The sequence below is a fragment of the Melopsittacus undulatus genome, chromosome 8 (genome assembly GCF_012275295.1).
Source record: "Melopsittacus undulatus isolate bMelUnd1 chromosome 8, bMelUnd1.mat.Z, whole genome shotgun sequence".
Taxonomy (NCBI): Eukaryota; Metazoa; Chordata; class Aves; order Psittaciformes; family Psittaculidae; genus Melopsittacus; species Melopsittacus undulatus.
In genome coordinates, this window is record NC_047534.1 from 20,217,327 (window position 1) to 20,237,967 (window position 20,641).

At 39.4% G+C, this 20,641-nt stretch overlaps 1 protein-coding gene across 3 annotated transcripts in view; it reads left to right on the forward strand.

Annotated features, from left to right (window-relative positions):
- Positions 1-20,430, forward strand: part of EHF (ETS homologous factor) — a 34,984-nt gene extending 14,554 nt beyond the window's left edge. For 2 of the 3 annotated variants that reach the window (XM_031050309.2, XM_005150622.3), the window contains exons 2-9: positions 4,121-4,220; positions 6,695-6,940; positions 7,256-7,315; positions 9,727-9,795; positions 9,887-9,955; positions 12,943-13,002; positions 15,391-15,586; positions 16,989-18,279. In XM_031050309.2, coding sequence (XP_030906169.1) covers positions 4,124-4,220; positions 6,695-6,940; positions 7,256-7,315; positions 9,727-9,795; positions 9,887-9,955; positions 12,943-13,002; positions 15,391-15,586; positions 16,989-17,088 — 897 coding nt within the window. In that variant the 5' untranslated portion in view covers positions 4,121-4,123 and the 3' untranslated portion in view covers positions 17,089-18,279. Of the gene's footprint in view, positions 1-4,120; positions 4,221-6,694; positions 6,941-7,255; positions 7,316-9,726; positions 9,796-9,886; positions 9,956-12,942; positions 13,003-15,390; positions 15,587-16,988; positions 18,280-19,094 lie in introns of those variants that run through there. The other variant, XM_031050310.2, reaches the window with a different exon arrangement.
- Positions 20,431-20,641: the final 211 nt, after the last annotated feature.

Here is a 20,641-nt window from a genome sequence, read left to right on the forward strand (position 1 = left end):
GTGTTGGCTTTTGCTTTTGGCCTCTGACAATCTTTAGGTCCCATCGCTAATTTTAATTAAATTTGATATGAGGGTAGGAGTCTCAAAGATATGAAGTTCTTGCAGGATTAATGAAAACTGGCTGCCAAGTATGGCAGGAAAATCTATTAATACTCCACCTGAAAGAAAGAGTGAAGCTTGAGCTCACTCCTTTGAGACAATGAGATATTATGAATGCCCCAACCGTGGGAAAAACTTCAATCAGCGCTCACATCTTACTAGACACTAGAGAATCCAACCACAAGATACACATTCATAGGAAACCAGGCTTCATTAGTTCCACCATTCGCTTTGATACATGGCATATGATTAAAAGAAAACTGAACATATTATGTGTCCTTCCCCTTGAGGCTTCACACCCTTTAACCAGGTTTGTCTGTACACAAGGGAGATTTGAGGATTTGGCCTTAAAGTAATGGAGACCACGCCCCTTCCAATATCCTGACTCAGAATCTGTCCAAGTATGGAATGAGACACTGCTATAAGCATAAATCTTCCATGAACTTGTATCAAAGAAAGGCATATACAGTATGAAATGGAGAAAATCACAGTTTAGTTTTCATAGGGAAGACATTCTTGAACGTGATGCTGTATCCTTCCAAGCAAAGGCGTGGAAGTTATGTTAGCAGGACTTTATACTCCTTCTGAACAAAGAGCTAGAATGATTTCCAAATAAGGAACACCCTTGCATTAAGATAAAGGAAGTGACTTGACAATTTTCAAGTTGCCAAAAAACCAGTACCTTTGATAATACACAGAACTTTGGGAAAGTTTGGGTTCATCATAGTCACAGACTATTTTGGGTTGGAAGGGACCTTAAAGTTTGTCCTATTCCAACCCCCTGATATGGGCTGGGACACCTTCCACTAGAGCAGGCTACTTAAAGCTAAATCCATCTTGTTACCGTGATTAATATCATATTACTAGTTTTAGCTTTCATGCATAATTGTTGCTATAGGTGATACTAGAAATTAATTAAGTTATCCTGGTTGAGATAACTTATATAGCATTCAAGATCAGGATGTACTGACTGATTAATTTATAAAGCAAATTCCATACACATCTGAAAATGTTGTTAATGTTGATTAGGAATACTGTAGAGAGTAGCTATCTGTTAGACCATAACAGGGAAGAAGGTTTTAAAGGAAAAAATTAAATCAAAATTTAGGGAAAAGCTGTCAGAATGCTTCTTCTCAGATCTCTACCTTTTATTTGTTTTGGTTCCTGCTAAGGTGGAAAAACAGCACAAAACACATTATTTGGTTTATTTAACTATCCATAGCTTCAGTTGCTGAATCAGTGTCATAGGATATTCTGGTTTGGAAATTCACACAATTAATTATAAAGAGGGAAAAATGAGAGTTTACCTGAACCGAATTTTCAGGGTGAAATTACATAGGAGCTTTAACACAGAAATCTTTTCAGTTCATATGCACACATTTTCCCAGACACATTTTTATTTGCACAAGTATCAGGCATGAAAATTATGTAGACTTCCAGAAACTGAAGAAGCTGCAGAAGACAAAACTATGTAACACAGTACCTGAAATTCTGAGATGGCTTCTGAACTTCTGATTGACTTTAGGTCAATAAGTTGAAATTCAATATTTAGTACTTATTTTAATTTTTAAAAGGAAACAAATTTAACAAACTAAATTCTTATGGGTGTTTGTTAATCCTCCAGTTTCATGGTTTTCCCAGAATATCTGGTATTCTATCTCACCTCTGATACTGTCATAATGTCTTTGTCATAAATACTTCATTCATTCGTACATACCTATTTGTTTTAATGATTAAACCCCAACTTTAATAAATAATTTAATACATCATCAGCAATCTCAGAAGTGTGTGTATTGTCAAACATGCATTATTGCTTAAAATGTATTATATATCAAGTGTGTGAGATAAATTATATTCATGTTATATGCTGAACATCTTTATAATCAGTATTATGAATTTAAATGCTTCCTTATACCTTCTCCCTTACAATACAAAGTCATTTGGCACTAACATGGGACTAAAAAATGTATTCTCTTCTAATTTGCAAAAGATTTACCCCCTGACATTACAGTCATTTTTTACTTGGCCGAAGTGGAACAATAGGTATCTCTCTTAACTGTCAATATTTTATACCCCCCCCATACCTGCTATGAAAAATTAATTTCTCCTTGCTGGTGGTCACTGAGTCCCAGAATGGCTTGAATTAAGAGTGGAAAGAAAGTGTTAAGACATCTATGGTTTGATTTTGCCATTCTGCATAGCTACAAAATCCCTGAACTAGGTTATACTGTAAAGTACTATTGCTAGTACTTTACAAGAAAAATAAATTAACAAAACACTTTTAGGAACTTAGTTTTGTTAATTCACTTCTTTTTTAGATATTACAATATGCACTTTATATTGAATTTCAATTTATTGATCTGAAGTCGCTGATAAACTTCCTAAGGCTTTTTAAGAGATTCTCAGTAACCAGTATCTCCCCCTGTCCCTCTCTAAACATATACACAGGAGGAAGGGAAGAGAGAGAAAGACTTGTAACTTTTAAAAGCTACATAATTTAGTTTAATTGACATAGGAAAATACCAAATCAGGTAACTTTCAGGCTGTTCTTTAAAACCAAGGCAGTGAGTATTACAACTGAGTCCTTTTCTTCTACCAAAACAAGGCTGCCGGTCTGAGCTTGTAGGGACTCAGGCTGTGCCCTCAATGGAAGTTTTTCATTGGCCTCAGTGGGTGAACAGCCAAGACCAGTGACTTTAACTTTCACATGTCTGTTTTGTATTTCATTCTCTTTTTAATTCAAAGGTGAAGTCTTGGCTGCATGCAGATGCCACCCCGATAGCTAACATGTTGTTTTTGCAGATGTTTTGGCTTTCAATTTAGAATATTTTTAAACAGCATTTGGGTTTTTTGTGTTGTTTTGGAGTTTCTTGTTTTGTTTTGGGCATTTTTGTTTTGTTTTGTTTTTTCCACTGTGTATTAATATAAGAATAACAATCTGAAGCCTTTGTAATATTTAACTAATACCTTTCACAAACTCTTGAAGAGTAACTATGGTTATAATGTAAATTTTTTAAATTTTGCAACTTCAAACCACTGAAAGATAATGTAAAATATCAAGAATACCTGTAATTGGGGATTTTTGTAAACCTTCACTGGAATGATTAGGCATGTGATAAATACGTGATATTTTTCTAAAATATCATATAAGGATTTTGTTGGGTTTTTTTTAAAGTATAAATAAAATAAAGACCAGTTTTACTCATGGTGCTGATGATAACATTTAAGTAGAAAGGAAAGTTTGTCACTTAGCAAATGCTACCTTGGAGGTGGTGTCACTCCAAAATGCTGTTTTTGTTACAATGGCTGTCTCATAAGATCTTTGGCCATCTGTTTTTCAATGGTTTGAAATGTATGATCTGTGATATTTGCTACTGAGAAGTGTTATAGACACTGCTGACACAGATCAGATAAGAAACTGGGTCAGCTGACAAGACATTTCCTCTAACTTTAATTCCCTGCAGCACTAACATGTGCATCCTTCTGTGTGAGGGAGTTTCTGGACATGGGTTGTTGACAACTATATAGTTTCATTTGCAATTATTGAAAAGTATATTCCCTTTCCTAAAAAAAAAAATGAAAACACCAAAAAACAACAGAAAAAAACACCAAAAAAACCCAGAAAAAAAAGAAAAATATTTAAACCACATTTCTCTTTAAATTAGAAAAAAAAAATAATTTAGTATTTAATTTCTCAGTGCTTGGCAATTTTCCTGTAGTGCTCTGTCAGGAGCCTTGTCTTTATTCGGCTTCATTTCTGATTACAGATTATTCATTTATGGATGGGCAGCTGTAGAAACTTGCTTCCTGCATATGCAAATCAATCATGGTAATGTTTATCATAAGGAGATTTTGTGGCAGTGGAAAACGGGTTGTGGCAACATGCTCTTGATTTCAATTGTATCTTCTACAAATGGAATTGGCTTCCTCACTTCGTCTTCAGTGGATTTTTTTTGTTGTTTGCCATTTACCTCTTGGACTAGACACCACTTACTAAGCAAGCTGTTTGATTCACTTACAGATCATGATTTTGGAAGGAGCTGGCAGAATGAGTATCAATTCCAGCAGCAATCTACTTCACCAGCAGCCTTCCTGGACAGACGGCTATTCCACATGCAATGGTAGGAGGAATTTGAATGTTCTAAGCTATCTTTTTTATGGGGAGGTAGGGAAGGGGTTTCTACACCTTCAAGCATGCACAAGTATTATTTTCCAGCAATGCTAGTTTACTGGGGTTTCAGTTCTGATAAGAAAGATTTCCATTTGTTTCTGTATTTGTGAAAAGCTGAACTCACAACACTGTTTCTGAAAGTGAACATTTTATGGTCTATTTCTTTAATGGTTCCTTTTCTTAAAATTAATTTAGTAGTTCTGAAAGTGCCAAAATTTCTCCTCTGTCCAGAATTCTTTCTCTCTTCTCTTTACTCCTCACACCTTCTCTGAACCAACATTAGTTTCCAATGCTAATCACCACTCTGGCTTTCCAGGGGAATAGCCCTCTTACTCCTTTACTGTATTTGTTTTTTCAGCTCAAATGACAACATAGCTTTCTAATGAAACTGGCATTAGAGCACTAGATAGCTTGTGATCTGAAAACTTTTTTTTTCCTTAGCTTTTTCTGATTATATGGCTATATATAAAAATGTGTTTATATATATTCTCTTCCTCAGTATAAAAAATACAGATGTAGACATATATCTATATATGACCAGTTTAATATAATATTGAAATTCTTTTAATCACTCAGTTGACAGGTAGACTTAAAATCTAGGCAGACAAACATATCCTGCAGTTGTCCTTCTAAGCCAAATAATGCTGCAACAAAACTAACAATGAAAATTCCTACTGAATAAAACTCCTGTTCTTTTTTATGTGTAATTTCTAAATACACAGGAATACATAAGTATGCACTTAATAAATGTGCTGACCTGTCTCTAACAGATTAGTGGGGAAAAGAAGTCCTGGCAGAGTGTCCCTTTGCACATGACTTCATGAAGGGTAATGGGGGGGGGGTGTCTATTTTCAGGTTTCCAGTGTGAAAATTCTTAGGATTCACTTGTGTTTTAGAGGGACAAGAAACCAAAAGGTCAGACCAGCCTCTGCAATCATTCACCACTTTTATCTCACTACCCTTTTCTTTCACTTAATGGCTCTCCTTTACATTAGGAGTCTAGTGGCCTCTGAAGTTCCTTTACTCTTCTGAAGTGATGGGAATAAATATCAGCCTCCTTTTCAGGGAATCAAATCTTTATTCTCTGACATACTGCACTTAATCTTTTCGACACTCATTCCCCAGATCCTTCAACAGGAGGATGAGAAACAGTCCTGCAAACTGACACAGACCTTTTTGGCAAATAATGATAAACAAACCTAAGTAACTGTGGGGCTTTTTTTGTGTTTAACTGGAAACTAGGACTGCACCCTGTATCTCAACTGAAGAGACATGAGGTCTAGTGAGGCCTGATGGGAGGTGGTTTCCTAAAATATACCAACTCTGTTACTTGTGGTCCTCTAGCAATATCCACTGCTGCCATCATTTCTCACAGCTGTGTATATAGTCTTTTTCTTGCGAAGAACGAACTGATGCCATATCCTGGAGGGGGGCTACTGTAGAGCTAGGTCATGGCAGTCTTTTCTCCTCCTGTAAATAACTCAACCACCTCTTCAATCTCGCTTTCCCTCATCATTAAACCTTCATGCACTTGTGAGCGTTTTATCATGATGCTGTCTCTGCCTGGCATACTACATTGTCCTCCTTTCTCAAAGAATAAATTGCACTGAACTCCTGTGAGGACAGACTAAAGCAGTCCTATCTTTACCCTTATATAATTATAGTATCCCCCATATACAATTTCTTTCATTTGCACACAGACATTATTGTCATGCAGTGATACACAAGTAACCGAGAGCAGTTTCAAAGATTGCCAAAAGAAGATTCAGACATCCTAACAAGAATATTATACAGCTTCTGTAACTAAAAATTACTTTTACAACTGCATTCAGCAATTGCCTTACCTGACTACAGAGATAATGTGCATTCATCAGAATGCGAGCTCTATCATAAACCTGCCAACCATACTGATAGGCTTTTACTGGCAAGCAATATGGGAGTGCCTTGGCTTTTATCCTTCCTTGGTTGAACCCCACAATTCATATCTAGTCCTTATTCAAAGAAAATTTCCACATCACATTATGAGATTTTTGCAAGGCTTTTCCATCATTTTTCTGAGACGCTAAAATTATTTTCCCCCATAAGGATCAATATCCCTTTTCAACAGTATTTCTGTAACACATCTTCCATTAATTTTAGTGTACTCAGCCAACATTTATAAATAAATCCCTATATAATCTGCTGAGAGGTATAATATAATAATTCGCAGTTTTCAATAAGAAAACAGGCAAAGAAAACCCCACAACCCAAGCCAAACAACCCAATACCTTCTCCAGCAATAGCTACTGAGCTAGTGTTAAGGACTGAGAAAACAATATAGATCCGTGGACTTCCAGGGCATATAGTTCTGCCATAGATCTTTCTTGTTGTTGGCATAATCCCATGGTGTTAACAGAGGCAGTAAATACTTATTTTATTTTCCAGTGTCCAGCAGCTTCTATGGAACACAGTGGCATGAAATACACCCGCAGTACTGGACTAAGTTTCAAGTCTGGGAATGGCTGCAGCATCTGCTTGATACCAACCAACTGGATGCTAACTGCATACCTTTCCAGGAGTTTGATATCAACGGGGAACATCTGTGCAGTATGAGCCTGCAAGAATTCACTCAGGCAGCTGGGACAGCAGGACAACTGCTTTACAGCAACCTTCAGCACCTAAAATGGAATGGTAAATAGATAGTAGGCAGAGATGCACGGATGGTGATCTGAATTCTGGGATCTTCAGAGTTGCTTAAGTTCCCCAGGCACCAATCTGGGAGATCTCATTTGCTGTGTTTGACATACTGCTTATAATTCATTCACTGTACTGGTAAATTGCTTAATATGAGAGAAGGCAGAAGTCTGAAGGACCATGGGAAACGGATGTTTCCCACTCCAGAATTAGCCCTCTGGATCAACTGTATCACTTGCTGCTTGGAGCTAATACTTTCGATCCCTCTGTGCTCTTTGTCATACTGCCTATCTGCCATATGCTTTCTTGCAGGCCAGTGTGGAAGTGACATGTACCAACCTCATAATGTTATTGTGAAGACAGAGCAAACAGGTGAGTAACAGTTGGGTAACTTGTCTTTTGATGGTGAGAAAAATGGGAAACTCTTCACTACAAGAGAGATATATCAAAGTGGTGTGAAATAAAATGGAAGGTGTATCATGCAGAATAAAAGAAGTAACACAAATATTAGTCAGTGTCTACTTTTTGAAGTATTCAGTAGTACCATCATATCTTAATTTGCATGTGGCCACTTCTCCTGGGAGACCTCTGCAGTATCAGCAGTCTATACTGATGTTCAGAGTTGGAAAACAGTTTGCAGTGCTCAGCAAGTGCAGCTTTGGAGAGGATTTAATTCTATACTTCAGCAGATTTCAGAACAAATGCTTTCACGGTACTCTCGGATTTAAAAAAAAAAGAAAGAAAATAAAAATATTTTGTTGTGAAGTGCTGTTAATGTTTGAAACATGAGGAAATTTCCAAACAAAGCAATTTTGAGAGAAAAAAAAAAGTTATTTAATTTCTTCACATTTCAGTGAGACTGAAACCTATGCAGTATTTTGCTTTGAGCAAATCTCCATTTTTCCTGTTACAGTCTTTTTTCCCCCAGTGTGTTCATTGCTAAATCCCTTTCCTCCCAGGACTTTGTTTCAACAAGAAAAGTAACTTCAGCTTGTTTCAATCCTCCTCTTCAGTCACAATTATTTTCCTGGGTCATTTGCCAGAGCACCTCTGTCCGTATTCAGATGTTCTCTACCCTACTAGTCCCGGTCTCTTTATATGTGGGTGTATTCACGAGCCACATTTTAGTACCTGCTGTCAGAAAGAATACAGATTTGTAGTGTGCAGTGTCTCTGACAAGTCCTGCCAGTGTATGTATTCATCTAATGCAGAGGAGCTGAGCCTTCCTGGACAGGACACTACGAATCTTCCCCCTGAAGTGGGCAAGCACTGCAATCTGCAATCCACTCCGTGCCTGTGCCCATGTAGTGTGGGTGATGTGCCTGCATCAGCCTTGGTGCTTGCCATATCGAAAACTAAAGTAATCCTTTAAGTCCTGACTTATAAATCTTGGTGTTATATTAGTTCCTCCTCCCAGTAGAGATACACAGTGCAGGGCACAGCCCAGAAAGGTCAGAGCCCACTTCTAAAGGATGGTTCTTCAAGCTGCACTGATCAGGAGTGGCATGGCAGGGCACTGGCAATGGCAGTCACGGGCAGTGGAAGTGGGTTTAGCTCCTGCATGGGGAGGGTTGGGGCTGCTGGGTAAGGGACTCCCTGTGGGGCAGCAGGGATAGGGACGGGGGTTTAGAGGGGAAGCTGTTCTCATTCAAGTAGACCGTTGCAGTTGCAAAGACATGGGTACTGAAAACAGACAAATGGGACCACAAGCTGTCTGCCCATGTTCTGGCTAGGTTAGGCCTGCCTTCAGAGGCAACATTAGGCAGATCAGGTGTCAAAGCAAGCAAAGGGTGTGTGCTATTATAGGAACGCAAGCTCTGGATGCCCAAACATGCAGCTATTACTTCGCATGCCTGCTAAATTCCTATGTCATAAGAGTTAACTCAGCCAAACATGATGATTTAGCTATAACTCATTTTTGTTTTTTCTTTTATTTCATTTGTATGGACACAAAAAAAATAAGTAAAACCTAAATCTGAACCTTCTATCTTATCTTTTCTGACCTGGATTCAAATAAAAAATGAGATTTTTAAGGCTTCCAATCTCAAAAATGCACTGCAAAGAGAATAATTTCCTGAGTAATGTAGGGGTCATGAAGGCAGTACTTCAGTTCTGCTGACATTGATCCATCTGACTAGAAGGTCACTAAAAATATTCTTCTGTAATTATGAAGGTGGTTTTCAGGTTAAGGATGGAGACATGACGTGCCTGGAGTAAAATGGCCCTTCATCTAGTATTGGGCTTTGATGTTTCTCACTGTGTGCAGTGAAGCTCTGTTTCAGAGGGGACTTTTGAATTCTACCATTATAGAAATACTCATGTTAAGCATCTTCCTGTTTACTAGATATTTGAGAGCACTTTAATCTCTAGGGGACCAAAGCACTGTCATAATCAGCAGGGGCTGAACTGGGTAGAATTAGAGTTGATCTGGCATAAGACCCCCCCTTCAAGGGCAGGCATAAATGATGTGGCAGGGGGGTTGGAACTAGATGACCTTAAGGTCCTTTCCAACCCAAAACATTCTATGATTCTATGATTAAAAGGAAGAGTCTACGACATTATTTCGAAAAGTTGGTGTTTTGTGTAAGTAAATTTGCCTGAATATGCAAAAACCCATCCATAATTTGGGTGTAAAGAAATAATGTCTTGCACAGCCCCTTCACTTCTTTCTTCCCTTCACAGCTTTGCTTTTGAACATTTGTTAGTTTCTCAGTGCTCAATATTCACCTCTGTGTTGAAAAAATGTTCTTCAAGTGCTTTTCCTTTTGGTCTTTTACCTTCAGATCCATCGTTAATGGTGTCCTGGAAAGAAGAGAATTACCTGTATGACAGTGGCTATGGTAGCACAGTAGGTAACTAACATCGCAATACCTCATGTATTTCTGAGATAGTTTTATTGTTGTCTGAGGCTATTACTTTAAATGTCTTCTCTTTAATTCCCAGAACTACTGGACAGTAAAACATTCTGTCGTTCTCAGATTTCTATGACGACACCTAGTCATCAGCCTCCTGGTAAGGAACTTGTAATTATATTGTTAATTGTTTTGTCACTTGTCCCAGAGCTACTGACATGTAATAGTCTGTGTCGTCTTCTGTTGTAGGATTGAATCTGAGCCTCCAGTAATTTTAAATTAAGCAATGCCCCATTCCTGGCAGTGTTCAAGGCCAGGCTGGATGGGGCTTTGATCAGTCTGGTCTAGTGGAAGTTGTCCTTGCCTGTGGCAGGGGTTTGGAACTGAATGAGCTTTAAGGTCCCTTCTAACCCAAACCATTCTGTGATTCTATGAATACTGATTCTGATAGTTCTTTTAACTATCATTTGTGCATAGCTTTCTTTAAAGAAATGCTTCGCTGCCAAAAAAAGGAAGATCAAATAATCTGCAATCTCCACATATCTTTTAAAGTGACTGAGTCAAAGGGGAAGGTGTTAGTGTCAGAGAGACGAGATGTTCCAGCTCCATCACACTTTTCTGTGGTGTAACTGAGTATGGGTAACTGAGTGCCTTGTTCCTTCCCAGAACTGGCTGTGTTTCCCTAGAGAGCAAGTGGCTCATGCTTAGTAGATTGCTAGGTTTGGGGCTGGGTTTGGGGAGCCATAGGCCTGGCAGCAAGCCCTCTACCCAGCTGCACCAGCAGAAGGGATTCCTGCTGGTGCCTGTCTCAGTGGAGAGCAGGACAGGCACCCCATGCCCCTTCACCCGTGCACTGTGCTTCCACGAGGCAGATACAATCTGCCTGCCAAAGGGCAAGAGAAAGAGCAAACCTGTTTGCCATAGTGCCCAGCGGAAGGCAGGTCCTCCTTAGAAAGCTGAGTGAACAGACCCGAGAGAGAAAGCAGTGGGAATCACGGGACAATGAGAAAGGCAAGCACACTGCGGTAGATACAGCCTGGCAAGTGCTACCTCTGTGTTGGGGGCAGACCTATGTCTCTGCAGCACAGTCTCTGTGCCTGCCTGTTTGTTGTGTCCACTGGCCTCCCAGCAACAGCCAGGCTTGCTGAGTGACCTATGGTTCAAATCAGTGCACTCAGCCATGAATTGAAAAAAACACGAAAGAGAAAACCTGACCAGAAGACGAAACCACCAAACCTTAAAATACCTCAAGTACTCTGTTTGCTTTCCCTGCCACCTCCACCCACTCTCACAAGATGGCCACAAGGATTTTAGAGCTCTCCGACAGGACTGGAGACCTGTCAAGATCTTAGCACCGTGTGTTTACCTGCTGACTGCTTAAGCCTAGAGCTAGGGTGGCACGCCAAGGGCACAGCCTCCTGTAAAAACTGAATTTGTATATCCCGTAAAAAAATGGCTCATTCCTGAATCATATGCAAATACTGTGCAACCTTTTGTCAAAAGTTTTGCAAGACAGCTTTGTTGAAACTGCATCGTAACTCTTTTCATCTGTCAGGCCCCAGCCTCCTAACATGGCATGTTTGAAACCGGTCTCCACGTAGGAGCGGAGGCAGAGCGGGAGGCTATTTACACAGCTGAAATCCAGAATAAATCACCAACTAGGCAGAAGGCAACTGAACTTCCAAGAATAAATCTCCAGCTAAGTGGAGCATAACAAACATTTGCAAGCGAATTGTAGGATTTAAAAATGAGACAGATTTATATAAGAGGAAAAATAAAGGACTGGTCCTGCTTGGAGGTTCCACAGATTTTGATAACACGAGGGGAATTATAATCTGAGGAAAGGCAATAAAACAAACCTCATTTTGCTTTCCCCCTCCAAGCTGAGTGAGGTTCAGGCTATTCCCTGCTCTTTGAGAGTGGACAGGCAAAATGTTTGCTGCTTGGGGGTCAAGGACAATAATTATGTCAGGCTCAGAATAATGGAGATTAGGCTTATCCTCACTGACCTGTTCAGTTTACGTTTCCAGTTATGTATGAATAAAGTGAGTGTGTGAATAGCTTTGCATCTACCTTTTCACATGCAGTCTTTGCAGTTGCTTGTGCAAATCCAACAAGTTTCTATGCAAATGAATGTTTCCTGTGAGTCATTTTCCCATGCAAATTCCCAGTTTCCATGAAAAGTATGATAATCATGCATTCATAGAAGCTGGGAAAACATGCGTGGGACCTTAAGCTTCACTTCATGGAATTCAGGCACAAAGTATGCTGAAAAGCAAACACAGAACGGGCTCCCTCTCAGGACTATCCCACAGATTTTGTGAGACTTGGAGCAATCAGATGAAAGCTATTCATTAATGACAAGAGCAGAGCCAAGCTGTGGTGGTTTGAGGGCAGGAGGGTTGAACGTGCAGACTGCGAGGTAGGTTACAGTCATGAACAGGAGGAACTTTATTTTCCCTTCATTTCTGTAGAAGTGCTTGTGCCAGAAATTCTACTCCTCCTCTGTCTGGCTGCAGGTGATAAAGTACTATTGATGAGAAATGGCTTGTTCCTATGGCTCCGAGCCACAGAACAATATATGCATATCCAGCTGCCAAAACCTCCCACCAGTGCAGTCCTGTTCCCCCATCCTGCCTCCACCCCCAAACAACAATGCTTTGCCAGTTCATTACGTTTTAGTCAGGTAGGTGTTCTGTGCATTGGTACCAGCGCATACATTTTACATTAGATCACCACTTCAGAAACAAATAAGCCCCCAAAGATACATGCTTCTGCAAAGTCTAAGACATAATGGGACAATTCAGGATTCCTTTTATAGACGTGATCGTCTTATTTTTCTCTCTCACACACATAGCATAAGGTGAGGTATTTGTTAATCAAATTTAGGTTTCAGAAGCCAAATGTTTACCTCTGGATTCATTCTTTATTCATCAACGGTCTCTTTATGAAGTGTGCTGATTAACATATAGTACAGAAAACAAAACTCTCCCCCTTCCTTTTCACTTAGATTACCTTCTGAAAAGTGATTACCTTTAAAAGAGATATTTGTTCTTTTTTTTTTGTGGTTATATTTCTTTCAACCTGAGAGTCAACGGAAAGCCTTTAATCAAACTTACAAATAGGTTTCATTTTCCTTCTGTGCAGAGTCTTCAGATGTGAAAAAATCGCAAGACCATATACCGAAATCCCACACGAAGAAGCACAGTAAGTCGACATCCGTGTTTATAATGGTTGATTGGCTGAAGGAAAAGAAACACACTGAAAGCAAATTCCCTTCAGAAGGGAAAAAGGTGCATTTCAAAAGCAAAAGTGGTTAGATTGTTACTGTAATTGAATTGTCCAACGATCTGTTTCTAGTACTGTTTGCTTATCATGATTTTTGCATCAGTATTGTTATGCTTTTCAAATTTTTATCAGTAAGGGCTTATGGGGAAGCAACCAGAAACCAGTTGCCTCTGCCCTATGTTGAGCTGGGCTGGTGGACTGGAGTAAAAGAATGATGAAGGAGACCCAGGACTAAATCAGGAAGGTCTGTGTGTGCATGGCCATGCTTGTGTCTATGCCTGCCGGGTGCAGCATGCCGCAGAGACCCTGCTTAGAATCTTCTTGTAGAACTTCTCATGCATGTCATAACAAGCAAGCACCTGCCCCTCAATCCTGCCGCTTTCTTCCCCTCTGATCTGACAGTCATTCCACTCCCCTCATCTTCTAGTTCTGATTCAATCTGATTCTGAAGACATGTTACCAGAACTGTGATTTCTGGACATAGTTCTATTATGTACTTTGCTGAGATTTTAATGCTGAAAATATCTTGTGTGTGTCTTTTGCATCCTGCATCATTTATCTGTGTCAGAAAGTGTTAATATTGGACCTTTGCTGCATTTTGTACTAATTGATTTCACCCTGTTTCAGTTTGGTCTTCAGATTATGTGTTTCTTCCTGACTCCTCTTCTTACCCTGCTCTGGGACTTTGCCCAGCCAGAACTCCCAAACTTCTTTGCAGACAGATATCTTGCTTCTTTTTTGTGTGTGTGTTTGTATGTCAGGGTTGCTAATGAAAGGATTCGGTAGGACTTGTCTGAAGACAGATCTGTGAAGATCTGAGGTCACTTGGTTTGTGCAGCTTAGAGAAGGCCAAGAGGTGACCTCATCGTAGTCTACAACTTCCTCAGGGAGGGCAATGGAAGGGCAGGTGCTGATCTCTCTCTGCTGACCAGTGGTAGGACAAAAGGAAATAGAATGAAGCTGCATCAGGGGAAGTTCAGACTGGACATTAGGAAAAGTCTCTTCACTGAGAGGTGGACAGTCACTGGAACAATCTCCCCAAGGAAGCAGTCAGAGCACCAAGCCTCACAGAGTTCAAGGAGTGTTTGGACAAAGCTCTTAGTCATATGGTTTAGTTTTAGGTAGTCCTGCGTGGAGTGGGAAGTTGGACTCTATAATCTTTATGAGTCCCTTCTGATTTGAGGTAGTCTATGACTCAATCACAGCCTTGTCATATGGAAAAGGTCACCTTGCCATGATGGCATGATAATTTCCAATTTCATCATTATTGCTCTGTATCATGATCTATTGAGTATGTTACACATGTCCACATAGAGTAGGTCCACCACAAGCTGTTGATTATAGAAAACAATTTTTACAAAGAAACATAATGATTTAATTGATATTTCACTGTATACCATTTTCTCTTTACCTTCATGTCTTTGACAAGTTTATTTCCTTAATTTGGTCTAAATATCCTTGCATATTTTTGAAGTCAGACCAAATAACTGCTATCTTTCTAGCCCACCTCATCACTGTGTTTGTTATTCTTCATTCATAAACTACTGCATCTGACTTGTTTGATTTATTTAATATTTTATTTTTTTGACCTGGGCTTTCTGATGCCATCTCTACAGAAACTGTGGGAGAAATTTGCACTGAAACTGGGATGTCTACTTGCTGAACTTAGAGATCTGTTTTTGCCTTTTCTAATATCACAGCCAAACTTTTTTAAACCCTTTTCACATGCAATATTGGCTGGCCAGTTTTGTCACTATCCTTCTATTCTACACCTTCTTACTTCTTTAAACCTATCTAAGAGATGTGGAACCAATACTCATTGATGTCAAGAGCATTTCACCTCCTTTGCCTTCTGTCTGTCTTCTAAAAGCTTATCTTGGCTCTTTCACATACCACATGATAATATCAGGTTATATGACATGCTGTAGAAGAATATCAGGAAAAATGGGCAAATGAGATGAAGGGGAGACTTAAACGTGTTATCTCCAGGGCAGAAACAATGCTAAAGGCAGAAGGAAGCAGGGGGTGGTTTGCGTGCTACTTCTGCTGGTTGTTGGGGCTCCTATCTGCCACCATGGGGCTCAGATTGCCAAAGGCTGACACCTCCAACCTCAGTGTAAAGGCTGTCAGTGTTTTTTCAGCTATCTATCTTTGAGGCAGGGGTCCTGCGCTCCAAGACTATGGCCTGTCCCTACCAAGCAGTGACCACCTGTATGTTGCACACTGTAAGAACATGACATAAAAACGGCAGCATATGCTGGAAGCCTCTTTAGATACTCCTTCCTCTTGCCCCCTATCCTCTTTCAGACCCTCGAGGAACTCACCTTTGGGAATTTATTCGAGATATTCTTCTCAATCCTGAGAAAAACCCAGGATTAATCAAGTGGGAAGATCGGTCAGAAGGTGTCTTCAGATTTTTAAAATCCGAAGCTGTGGCTCAGCTCTGGGGAAAGAAGAAAAACAACAGCAGCATGACTTATGAGAAACTCAGCCGGGCCATGAGGTGAGCAGAGATGTTGCTGCAGAACACTGGGGCATGTAAAGACACTACCTGCATGAAGAATTTGGTTAACTTATTTTAAAAAATTAATTTTCAGCAGCACCAATTGCTTTCTTTGACAACTGAGTGTTTCCCAATAATTTTGACTTTGTAACATTATGTTCTTCTGTCTTTTCTTTCCCCTCATGTTCCTGTATGCTATAATATATATAACACACATATGTGTTATGCATATAATATATATTCTGTTGCTCTCCACCCAAACTATGAGTGCAGGAAGGAAACATGGATGTAGCAAGCTGAAAGTTCACATGCTGCTAGTGTCGGAAGGCTTAAATGGCCAAGTAATGGCTGGAGACTTTGTTATTTCCATCAGTGTTCAGAAACTAGACATACCACTGTCCATTACCTAAAAACAGTTTTACAAGATCTGTGTGAGGATTTTCTTTGCTCTCTGCTTCAATATTTTGAGCATTCTTCCACACTCTATAGAAGTTCAAAATGTTTTTTTAAGTGGAAGTTGACATTCTCTCCTGGTCAGATTTCAGGTCCCGACTTATCTAGAGAAAACCCCCATGAAATCTCATAAGAACGTGTAATAAATATAGCTATATGCTATTGCCCTGGGTTCAGCAGTAGCAGTCTTTTCTCCTTCTTAGTAGCTGGTGCAGCACTGTTTTTTTTTACTTTTGGCCTGGGAACAGTGCTGATAATACCAATGTTTTTAGTTACTGCTCAAATGTTTAGTCTGACCAAGGGCTTTCTGAGTCTCATGCTCTGTCAGGGAGGAGGGGAAGCTGGGAGAAGCAGAGACAGGACATCTGACCCAAACAAACCAAAGAGATATTCCATACCACAGCACATCATGCTCAGGATGTAAACTGAGAGTTACCTGGAAGGGCTAGATCACTTCTTGGGTTGGGCTGCGTATCGGTTGGCGGGTGGTGAGCGGTTGTATTATCTTCCCTTGTTATTTCCCTTATCATTATTATTGGTGGTAGCAGTAGTGGTTTGTGTTATACCTTAGTTACTGAACTGTTCTTCTCTCAGCCCGTGGGAGTTACATTTTTTCGATTCTCCTCCCTGTCCCTCTGGGAGCAGGGCCGGGGGGGATTGAAGGGGGGGAGTGAGTGAGAGGGCTGCATAGATCTGAGTTACTGACAGGACTTGAACCATGACAGCTATGACCTGAAAAGTAGTGAAATTCCAACTCAGAAGATAACTAATATAAAGTAAAAAGAAAACATCAATTTTTCTTCTCTTTTATAATAATCTTACGTATTATATGTATCAATAGAAAATAAAGATTTTTCAGCTAGCTGAGAGATTGCCTAGTTGGCAATGGCCTTTTGGGACCATAGGTGAATGTAATGTTAAATCTTTCTCTATGTTTTTATTTCAACAGATACTATTATAAAAGAGAAATCCTGGAGCGTGTGGATGGTCGGAGATTGGTGTATAAATTTGGAAAGAATGCCCGTGGCTGGAGAGAAAATGAGAATTAAATATGTTAAGAAATAACATTTTAAACATCTGGATGTAAATATTCAAAGACTATTTTCTTATATTTATATACCAAACTAGGGTGAAAAACCAATTCTACTTCTGTCGGGAAGAAGGAACATTATCATTATTGGTGTTAAAATTATTTTATTTGAAGTATGTCCTGTATGGGGAAAAAATGTACACAGTTTTCTGTGATATAAGTTAACATTATAGAATTATGATTATTTTTCCCTTCTTGTGAAGTTTTTCTCTTCTTTTTTTTTTTTAATCATACAGGCATAATGTGATTTACAACTCATGCAAAGAAAGGGAAGGAGCTAAATACTAGGGCATTTAGGGAGTATGATAACCTACTTTGGAAGGCAACCATAAGTGGAGGAAACAGTACAGCATCTCTGAGCCAAGTAGTCTTCTTCCATAGTCAGCTGGTATATAGCTTCAGTTGGCTGATATTACTTGTTCCTCCCTTCTGATTTCTGAGTGTTTTGCTGGCTTCTAATTGCTTTTGTTGAATCAGATGGTGGGTTCCTTTTCAGCTAGCTTATCCTAGTCACTGAGAACAGTAGTGTTGCAATGTGTCTGTCAGCATTTATTTGGAGAACCCATCCTACTTCCTCCACTGGGACCTTCTTTTGTAGGCAGAAGTTTAGGACCTGAGCTTACCTGGTACTGAGTATCCTCCCTAACCTCCAAAGGGCATTCAGCTCATCCCAGGAAAAGGGTTATTTGTTTTTAACTAACATCTTTGAGGTGAACTGCAGGAAAAGAGTCAATCTCAGGACCAGAAGCTATTGAAGGAAGACGACTGTTTTCCAACTGGGCAAACTTACTAAAAGACACCAGTTTCTCAGCAGAAATATTAATACTCCTTCCACCTTCTTATATGCCTAATTAAAGCATTCACATCCATGCAATATGAAACAGTGAGGAGGTGGGCAAACAGAACTTATATTAATCCCATGGCATGAGAGAGAATCTCCCCAGTTCCTTCAAGTCATATGGTCCTCCTGGCAGGTCAAGTCTCACTTGGACAGATAGTTTCAAAACCTTTTGATAAATGCATAGCTCTATTGCATGTAAAATATTAGTTTCCCCTACTTTTCTCAAGACTAATTGTATATTGTATTTGTCAACTGTGCTTGTTCTTAGAGGAAGACCCACCAACATAAAGACACAGATTTTTGGGGACATTCAGATCTGGGTCAGTATCTTGGGCTCATCTCTAGCAGTCCCATGTGGAGACTGAATGTTCACTGGCAGCTATTTTTTTTATCCAAGTCACAGATGCTTCCTGCTGGTACCAAGTACATGTAGAACATGGGGAAATAAAAACTAGAGGAGGCAGCACTTTACTGAGTCACTGAAGACATGAGATGTGGGAGTTGAGAAACAGAATTTTCTTGGTGATGTTAACAGGGGTGAAACCAATATTAACTCCAACCCACTTTTTCAGGGATGGGGAATTTGGAAAACAGAACAGAGGCTGAGAAGTCCAGGGGAAAAAAACAACACCAACCCCCCCCAAAAAAAAAGCAATTAAGAATATTAAGTCCATCCAATATCCATTTCCACAGGTGTCCCCTGGACTTCAATCCATATTATCTTGAAATACAGCAAGGTGCAGCTGGAGGTTGTAGGATATTCCATTTTTAGAGATGAAACCAAGAGACAACAGAATTATCAGTATAAAGGGTATCAAATGTGCTTAGAGACAATTTATAAGCAAACATGAGAGCCTAACTTGTTATCTACGCATGTAGGGCATGTCAAACAATAACACCACCTCCCACACCGTGTTTGCCAGAGCTGTCACCATCAATTACACATACACGACAATTTTTACTTTTCATAACCTGGGTGGAGAGAGGTTCGTCTTATTTACAAATCAAATAATGAGCCTCTGTACTTCAAAGCATTTCTTCTCTCAGTCTATTTCTCTGGGTTTTTTTTTTCTGGACTGACTGTGCTTGCTTTTGCGCAACTCAAGAATTTCCTTTTTTTTTAGATTGATTAGCTCCATTCCACTGCCTTTACCATCATTTTGTAGTGCATATAACAAGAACCAGGACACCAGACAAGGAGAGCACCTTCTCTCTGCCTTAAAGACTGCTCCTTCCCCCCAACCCATGGTTATTTGCAGCCCTTTGCTCCATGCTCTTCACACCCCACCACCCCCCTCCACACCTTGGATGAAATCTGAAATCATTGGTACCATCAGAAATCCACAATACTGTTGTACCTTATCTCAGGACCATACATCTCACAGTAACTGATTGTAGTATCTTCATAAAGCTGCTTTCTCCCAGACCTCTCACCAGACTTCTGGGGAGCAAAAATGAACTTGTGACAGACACGTGTCACCACTTGGTTACAGAGCAGCAGCTAAACCTGCTTTTAAAAGTTTTGAAAGGTAAAGCTTTATTTAGAAGCATACTGTATAAATCTAGAGGGTGATTTATTTTGGGCGCAGTATAAATGTCAGTCTTCCATTGTCACGTCGTTCAGCACACGTAAATTGTGCAAGTTTCTATTCCCATTCTGCAGAACTTTTCAGATTAGGTATTTGTCATTCAGCATTACAATAGCACAAAGTTGGAATAGAAACCAGCCAACATTTACTTTGTTTTACAAACATATTAACCTTTGCTGAAGACAAACACAAAGGACTTTTCAAAATTACAGTTCTTGCCAAGGACAGATCCAAACAGCCAAAGGGAGGGTTTTGGCTTTTTTACCAGACCTAAGCAAATGGAGAAAATGAAGAGATGAATGTTTATGTAAACTACTATTTAAACAAAAAGCATTTCTGATTGCTCTTTTATATTTCAGAAGCTGAGCAATCATATTTTTAGATGTATCCTTTGAGTTAACAGCTGCTGAACTGGTAGCACCATGTGTATAGATTTTTGTTGTACCATAATTTTTCATATGTATAAAGCTCTAGATTGGAAAGTATATTATATTTATATAGTTACATGCAAATCACAATGTTAAATGTGTTGGCATGAGCACTCTCAAACTTATATTTTCTGCACAAAAATAGAGCAATTAACTCTGAAAACATCCTGAGAAACTGTATGTAGGCTGGTGAACCACCCAGACATTAAAATGTTCAGTTACATTTTCATCTTCCTTTCTGCAGCACATTGCATAATTCCTGCTTGCTTCTCACATCATCTTCAATGCATACATGTGGAGACAAATCCAAGTTAGATATTTCACTATTGCCACTGTAAATCTCAGCTTGGAGACTATGTATCAGAAAATGGTTCTAAAGAATGTTTCTATTTTTGTGGATGTGATATAAATTCAAATAAAACATGAAAGAAATTTTCTGATTCATATTTATCTTTACCTATTTATGCCTTGAGATGTGAAGTGACTAATACAAATTCTTTCTATACTGGAAAACATTCTAATATTGTTGAAACAACTGATGTAACTACCACAAAATCCAAAAGCTTAAATTTACTAATATGCTGCATAGCCCATTTGTTGTGAAGATACTGGATTTCCAAACCTGTTTTATGTCTCACAGGCCTTGCTGGAATA